The sequence below is a fragment of the Nicotiana sylvestris genome, chromosome 3 (genome assembly GCF_000393655.2).
Source record: "Nicotiana sylvestris chromosome 3, ASM39365v2, whole genome shotgun sequence".
In the NCBI taxonomy this organism is placed as follows: Eukaryota; Viridiplantae; Streptophyta; class Magnoliopsida; order Solanales; family Solanaceae; genus Nicotiana; species Nicotiana sylvestris.
In genome coordinates this window covers 10,804,549-10,812,557 of record NC_091059.1, presented here as the reverse complement: position 1 = coordinate 10,812,557, position 8,009 = coordinate 10,804,549, and the positions used below count along the sequence as shown (strand labels likewise).

Sequence of the window (8,009 nt, the reverse complement as noted above, 5' to 3'; positions counted from 1 at the left end):
GAAATCATTTCTTTCTTGCTTAAACAAGGCTGACATTGGAAAAACCATAGAAAAATAAACCTAAAAGAAATAAAATGCAATTACTTCGAAAGTTAGGAATAAAGAAGAAAATCCAAAACTGGATGACTGTTTGGGGGGAGGGGGAGGGGGAGGGAAGAGACTTATCTGAATGGAGAAGCTGGTACCAATTATCATGACATGCATTTCAGATTAATCAGCCCAACCTATTAAACCAATCACCTTTCAATTGTCATACTCTATGCCCCAAGATTTCCATAACCCAATTTCTTTGCCAAATCACTGACCTTGTTCGGCTTGCGGTGCCTTGAATGGTTTTCACCCGCAAATCTTTCTCATTTATTTATCTAACAACTCACCATCGCCTTACGGTGCCCGTGAGGGTTTTCACTAGTAAGACTCTCTCATTTTAATTTCTCTCAGCTTTTCATCGCCTTACGGTGCCCGTGAAGGTTTTCACCAATAAGACTCTCTCATTTTTTCATTTTTCCTGCTCAAAACGGAGTGTTGCCCCTGATACGAATCACACCTTTACTTGCTCGACTTAGCATCTCTCGACGACTGATCGGAAGGTCTTTCTTTGCACCGTAATGTAGGTTTTTAGATAGGGTTAGAAAGAAAGGGTATCACAAAGGCTCAAAAACAACTTGAATGGGTTCAAAATTACAACTCTTGGAATCAAATTTCTTACAACAACCACAACTTTCTGCCCCAATTTCTTTGCTTGGGGACTTTTGAATTTTTATTTTGATGGGACCGAACTGTGAGGCTGCCTACGTATCCTTAAAAGGAATCAGGTCCAATGTAGTTCATGAATAGGAATTGCTTTGTTTTGGCCCTTTTCTCTTTTCTCTTTCTTTCTCTCTTTTCTTTTCTTCTCTTTTTTTCCTTTTCTTCTTTTGTTTACTCTTTTTAAATCCTTCCTTTCTCTTTTTCTCTTATCTTTTCCTCTTTTACTTCTTTATTTACCTTTTGTATCCATGTTTCTGAACTTTGCTACTGATTCCAAAAGAGGGGTATGAAAGAAAATAAATAAGGCTCAAAGGGGTAACAAAGGATAAAGTGTTTAGATAGCAGAATAAAATGCCTTCGTCGTTCCAATCTTTAAAACATGCCAAGTACAAACAAATATAATTTAAACCACATAAATCATACATAATATCTTTTGACTGCCTCATAATTGATATCCATATCTACACATTTGCCTTCTACATCTATTAAATACAAAGCACAATTGGACAACACACTCGTTACGATGAACGACCCTTGCCAATTTGGAGCGAACTTGTCTTCGCTTCATCCTGGTGTGGAAGGATGCATTTCAATACTTGCTGACCCACTTCAAATTTCCGGACACACCTTCTTGTTGTATGCTCTTGCCATTCTCTTTTGATGCAACTGTCTATGACACATTGCTGCCAATCTCTTCTCATCATTCAAACTCAATTGTTCTAGAAGGGTCTTGACCCACTCATCATCATCAATCTCGGCTTCAACAAAAATCCGAAAGGATGGGATTTCAACTTCTGCGGGTATCTCTGCCTCAATGCCATATACCAACAAATAAGGAGTTGTACCTGCTAAAGTACAAACAGTAGTGCGATAACCCAGCAAAGCACAAGACAACTTCTCATGCCATTGCCTGGACCCTTGTACCATTTTCTGAAGTATCTTCTTTATATTCTTATTGGCTGCCTCAACTGCTCCATTCGCCTTGGGGCGGTATGGGGTGGAATTTCGATGTGTAATCTTAAACTTTTGACACACTTCTTCCATCAGATGACTATTAAGATTAGCACCATTTTCTGTGATGACCACCTTTGGGATCCCAAAATGACAAATGATATTTGAATGAACAAAATCGACCATTGTCTTGTTGGTAACAGATTTGAAAGTCTTAGCTTCAACCGACTTAGTGAAATAGTCAATGGCCACCAGATTGAACCTGTGTCCATTAGATGTTGTTGTCTCAATTGGTCCGATGACATCCATAACACTTGTGCACAAAACTAATGCAATCTCGCTCCATGGTGAGCCAATAATAACCTGCTCGAAGAATTTTCTTAGCCAGAACATACCCACTCATATGCGGTCCATAGACTCCGGAATGCACTTCGGTCATGATGACCGTGGCTTGTCTAGTATCCATGTATCTTAACAATCCAAGATCTGGAGTTCTTTTGTACAAAACTCCCCCACTAATGAAAAATCCACTTATCAATCGATGAATTGTTCTCTTTTGATCCCCCGTGGCCTGTACCAGATATAGTCCCATCCTGATATACTCCCTGATGTCATGGAACCATGGTTCACCATCGAGTTCTTCCTTAACCACATTACAATAGGCGTACTGATCGTGAACTTGAATCTACAGAGGGTAAATATAAGCTTTGTCCGGATGATGCAACATTGACGCCAAGGTAGCCAAAGCATCGACAACCTCATTAAGTATCCTTAGAATGTGCCTAAATTCTATATATCAAAACCGTTGACAAAGATCATGCAGACATTGCCGATACAATATGAGCTTTAAATCTCGTGTCTCCCATTCTCCGTGAATCTGGTGTACCAGAAGGTCCGCGTCTCCCAAGACCAAGACTTCCTGGATTCCCATATCTACAGCTAGCCTTAAATCCAAAATGCATACCTTGTACTCAGACATGTTGTTGGTACAACAAAAACAAAGCTAAGCCGTAACAGGGTAGTGATTCCCTATTTAGAAATGAGTACAACTCCTATCCCAACACCTTTCATGTTAGCAGCCCCATCAAAGAAAAATTTCCAACCAGGATTTTCCTCCTTCTTTCCCTTGTCAATGTGCATTACCTCTTCATCAGGAAAATAAGTCTTCAAAGGTTCATATTCTTTTTCCACTGGGTTCTCAGCCAAGTGATCGGCCAAAGCTTAGGCTTTCATCGTCGTCCGAGTCACATATACGATGTCAAACTCTGTGAGCAAGATCTGCCACTTTGCGAGCCTTCCTGTAGGCATGGGCTTCTAAAAGATATACTTCAAAGGATCCAGGCGAGAGATGAGGTAAGTAGTGTAAGATGACAAATAATACTTCAACTTCTGTGCTACCCAAGTCAGGGCGCAACATATCCTTTCAAGTGGAGTATGCTTAACCTCATAAGATATGAACTTCTTGCTGAGATAGTAGATGGCTTGCTCTTAACTGCCAGTGATGTCATGCTGACCCAACACACAACCAAATGAGTTATCCAAGACTATCAAATAAAGAATCAAAGGTTTTCCAGGTTTCGGTGGGACCAACATAGGTGGATTTGACAAGTACCCCTTTATCTTATCAAATGCTTCCTGACACTCATCAGTCCACTTGACCGCAACATCCTTTTTCAGCAACTTAAAGATAGGCACACAAGTTGTCGTGAGTTGAGCAATAAACCTGCTGATGTAGTTCAATCGCCCGAGCAAGCTCATCATCTCCGTCTTGTTCCTTGGAGGTGGCAATTTTTGGATAGCTTTGATATTTGATGGATCCAACTCAATGCCTTGACGACTGACTATGACACCCAACAGTTTTCCGGATGGAATACCAAATGCACACTTTTGCAGGGTTGAACTTAAGATTGTACCTATGGAGCCTTTGGATGAACTTTCTCAAATCTCTAACATGGTCAGACTGCTTTCTAGACTTTATGATCACATTATCCATGTAAACCTCGTTCTCAGAACTTTCTCAAATCCCCAACATTTTTCAAACCAAAAGGCATGACCCTGTAGCAATATGTTCCCCATGGCATGATGAATGCCATTTGTTCCACATCTTCCTCATCCATTAAAATCTGATGATAGCCCGCATAGCAATCCACAAAAGACCCAATCTCATGCTCGACACAATTATAAATCAAAATATGGATATTTGGAAATAGGAAGTTGTCCTTTGGACTTTCCTTGTTGAGATCACGGTAATCAACACACACTTTGGTCTTACCATCCTTTTTTGGCAAAGGCACAACGTAGGCTAACCACGTGGGATACCACGTAACTCGAATGACCTTTGCATCAAGCTGTTTTGTGACTTCTTCTTTAATCTTAACACTCATATCAATTTTGAACTTTCTCAACTTCTGCTTAACGGGAAGGAATGATGGATCAATTGGCAATTTGTGGACCACCAAATCGGTACTCAAGCCTGGCATGTCATCATATGACCATGCAAAAATATACTTATACTCAAACAATACTTTAATTATTTCTTCCCTGATTTACGGTTCAAGATGGACACTTATCTTAGTTTCTCTGACATTATCTGGGTCCTCTAGATTGATTGATTCCATTTTATTCAGATTAGGCTTGGTTTTTTCTTCAAAATGACTTTGTTATTTACTAATCTCTTCAAAGGCCTCATCCTCATCATTTTCTGATTCATCATCACACTCTATTTCTTGGATTACTATTTTCGAAGTAGATTGACTTTTAAGACTAGGACGAAGATTCCTCATGCATGCCATGTCATTGAAACCAACATAAAAGGAATTGTACAAAGAAGAATAGAAAAACAAAAATAAAACTATCAGGAATGATAAAAAAGGTAAATTGCATTTCATTGAAAATAAAGGATAACAGGGTCTGTACATCAACAAGCGAAAAATAAAAGTCTAGGTCACAACCCTGGAATGACCCAGATAGAAAGGAAAACAAAACAAACTACCAAGACTCCTTCTGGGTAGTGAGAGGAGTAGCCTTCCAATTGTTAAGCTTTGCATTCGGCCCGACGAACTGCACGTCTGCTTTGCTAGATCCTTTCCAACTTCTACCATGTTCACATCATCAAACAACCTCTGGAACCTTTCAATTAACTCATCATCAATGCCAACCAAAGAACTCGGAATTATTGTCACTGGGCGTTTCCTGGCACCGGGTTTGACAAAAGACTTGGAGAGACGCGGAATAGGTTTCGGATGTGTCCACACCTTCAGTTTAAAACTTTTAGCCCTCTTCACATCTGTCGCTGTAGGTTTGAATCCAAGACCTAACATACCCAAATTTTCATGGAGGGACACTGGCTGTATGATACCCTGCAGAGATGCACCCAGACCTTTACCAGGCATAAAGCTATTTTTCAGCATTTCAACGGCCACCATGACTGATGCGGAGGCTATCTTTGGAGTTGGAACACATTTCCCTTCTAGAATTTCTCGACCAGCACTATTTCAAAAACTTGATAGACCCAAGGCCCTTTGTCATCTTCAGCCTCAATGAACGCGACAGAGGCATCAATGTGAGCACACAAATTATCCTCGCCATGCACGACGATCTCCTGTCTATCCCATTCGAACTTGACCATCTGATACAAAGTGGATGGTACTGCTTTGGCGGAATGAATACAAGGTCGACCTAACAAAAAATTGTAGGAGACGGCCACGTCCAGTACGTGGAACTCCATGGTAAATTCCACCGGTCCTATTATCAACTCAAGCACTATATCACTAACTGAATCTTTCCCTCCACCATCAAAACCTCGAACACAAATGATGTTCTTGTGAATCCTCTCATCATCAACTTTCAACTTGTTTAAAGTAGAGAAAGGACCAATGTTTGCACTGGAACCATTATCGACTAACACCCTGGTGACCATAGAATCTTCATATTTTACCGTAAGGTAGAGAGATTTATTGTGTGCAGTACCTTCCATCGGCAACTCATCATCAAAGAAGGTGACCCTGTTCACCTCAAATATTTTGTCGTTCACTAAAATTTTGTCGGGGACATGAGCTTCATTCAAAATTTTCATCAAGGCCCGATGATGCTTGTATGAGTGGATAAACAATGATAGCAAGGATATCTGAGCAGGCGTCTTTTTCAACTGCTCCACAATGGAATAATCTTGTACCTTCATTTTTCTCAAAAACTCCTCCGCCTCTTCTTCAGTGACTGCTTTCTTTACTAGAACTGGATTATCTCTGGATGTTTTAGCTTTTCTTAACTCCTCTGGGGCAAAGCAACTCCCCGAACGAGTTAATCCCTGGGCCTCGTTGACTTTTTCGTTCACTTCCTTTCCATTATAGGTCACTATCACCCGTTCATAGTTCTATGGGATAGCCTTGGTGCTGATTACCGGCAACTGGGTTACAAGCTTGATGATGACAAGATCGGTACAGGCACCCTCTACAATTATGATCGACTTGTTTGCCACTCCTAGCACAACCACTTTTGACTTTTCTTGCTTTGCCGCAATATCACTTGGGGATCCTTTCTTGAATACCATAGATAGTTCATCATTTGTCCTGTTCAACTTGTTCACTGATCCTTAAACTGTTGGTTTTTTAACTGGCTTGACCTTACTGGACCGAATCATCATGACGGTCTGTGAAGTCTTCTTGGGCTCCCCTATCTTATGTACAATCTCAATCATATTTGTTTCCTCATGGGTTGGCAATGGGTTCTGGTTGATGTTGGGTGCCTCTAGAGTCTGGACATCAATCTGGTTTGTGTCAATGAGCTCCTGGATGGCATTTTTCAAGTGCCAGCACTTCTCCGTATCATGCCCCGGAGTTCTAGAACAATATTCACATCTCAAGGAGTAATCAATATTCTTTAGAGGATGGTTGGGCAATTTCGACTCAATTGGCCTCAGCATATCCAACTACCTCAATCTGTGGAATAAATTAGTATATGACTCCCCCAACGGGGTGAAAGTTTTCTTCTGCTGTGACCTCTCATTTTTGAATGCTGGATTGAGTCGAAAACCTAGTCCAATAGGGTTTCAGTAGGCTCATGGGGGTGGGTAAGCATTTTGTGGAGCTGGGTAGGTGTTTTATGGGGCTGGGGCACGCCATTGTGCATAGGCAAGAGGTTGAGTATATGTCTGAGCGTGGTGGACAGAAACATGAGGGTCTTGTAATGGGAAGTAGTGTTAGGGTGGATTATGTGGGGATTGGGTGTAGGTTCGGTGATGGGGTCAAGGCTGGGTATAGTGGTGTGATGGGACCCTTGGTCCAAACGATGATCATGAATCAACTGTTGCCACATCTTCTTTCTTCTTCTTTCCTATAAATTCTCCAGTACCGTTCTGAATGGCTTGGGTAGTTTCTTTGATAGCCAAGTAGCTCATAATTTTGCTTGACTTAAGCCCTTCTTCCACCATGCCACCCATCTTCACTACCTCGTTGAAAGACTTTCCTATGGCCGATATCAGGTGGCCAAAGTAAGTAGGCTCCAGAGCCTGCAGAAAGTACTCCACCATTTCGCTTTCCTCCATCGGGGGGTTAACTCTCGCGGCTTGTTCTCTCCAGCGAAAACCATATTCCCTGAAACTTTCACTAGGATTCTTCTCAATCTTAGTCAGAGACAAACGATCCGGGACAATCTCGATATTGTATTGGAAATGATGAGCGAATGCTTGGGCAAAATCATCCCGGGTATACCATCTGCTATGATCCTGACGAGTGTACAACTCCAATGTCGTGCCACTTAGACTCTAGCTAAAGTACGCCATCAATAGCTCATTTTTCCCGCAAGCTCTTCTCATTTTACTGCAAAATCCCCTCAAATGGGCCACCGGGTCTCCGTGCCCATCATATAAATCAAACTTCGGCATCTTAAACCCCACAGGCAACTAAACATCGGGGAATAGACATAAATCTTTGTAGGCTACGCTCACCTGGACTCCCAATCCCTACATGTTTCTGAACGACTATTTCAGGCTTCTTACCTTCCTGAACATCTCCTCCTGCTCTAGATTTTTAGGTGGTTTCTCAGTCTCAACTGGGAGGTCGAAACGAGGAGTGTAGGAGTAATGTTCTTGAGCTTTGAAAGTAGGCTCTGATGGATAGTATTGGTTATCTTGGGTCTGGAATAAGGGCTCACTGGAGGATCGATGGAGTGTAGCGGGTGAGGGTGCCACAAAAATAGGGGTGGCTGGTGGAGGGGGTATGGGATTGGTTTGGGTGGTGGTGCTTGTGGGGTTTAGGAAGTGGTGCCTTGGTAGTGGTGGTAAATGAGGAAGCTTGGAGATGAATCAACAG

The 8,009-nt window shown here is 41.7% G+C and overlaps 1 protein-coding gene across 1 annotated transcript; it reads right to left on the bottom strand.

Annotated features, from left to right (window-relative positions):
- Nucleotides 1-5,170: 5,170 nt before the first annotated feature.
- LOC138887037 (uncharacterized) lies at nucleotides 5,171-6,622 on the bottom strand. Its single transcript, XM_070168749.1, has 3 exons — nucleotides 6,323-6,622; nucleotides 6,101-6,238; nucleotides 5,171-6,037 (listed from the first exon to the last, which is right to left on the bottom strand). Exons 1-3 carry the CDS (start codon nucleotides 6,620-6,622, stop codon nucleotides 5,171-5,173), a joined length of 1,305 nt encoding a protein of 434 aa, XP_070024850.1.
- Nucleotides 6,623-8,009: the final 1,387 nt, after the last annotated feature.

Excerpts from the sequence above, each read along its gene's own strand:
- LOC138887037 (XM_070168749.1), bottom strand. The coding sequence starts at position 6,622 with ATGCTGAGGCCAATTGAGTCGAAATTGCCCAACCATCCTCTAAAGAAT. Across the intron at positions 6,239-6,322 it reads TGATGATTCGGTCCAGTAAG|AAAGGATCCCCAAGTGATAT; the intron begins GTCAAGCCAGTT and ends ATGGTATTCAAG. Across the intron at positions 6,038-6,100 it reads AGCTTGTAACCCAGTTGCCG|GAAGTGAACGAAAAAGTCAA; the intron begins GTAATCAGCACC and ends TATAATGGAAAG.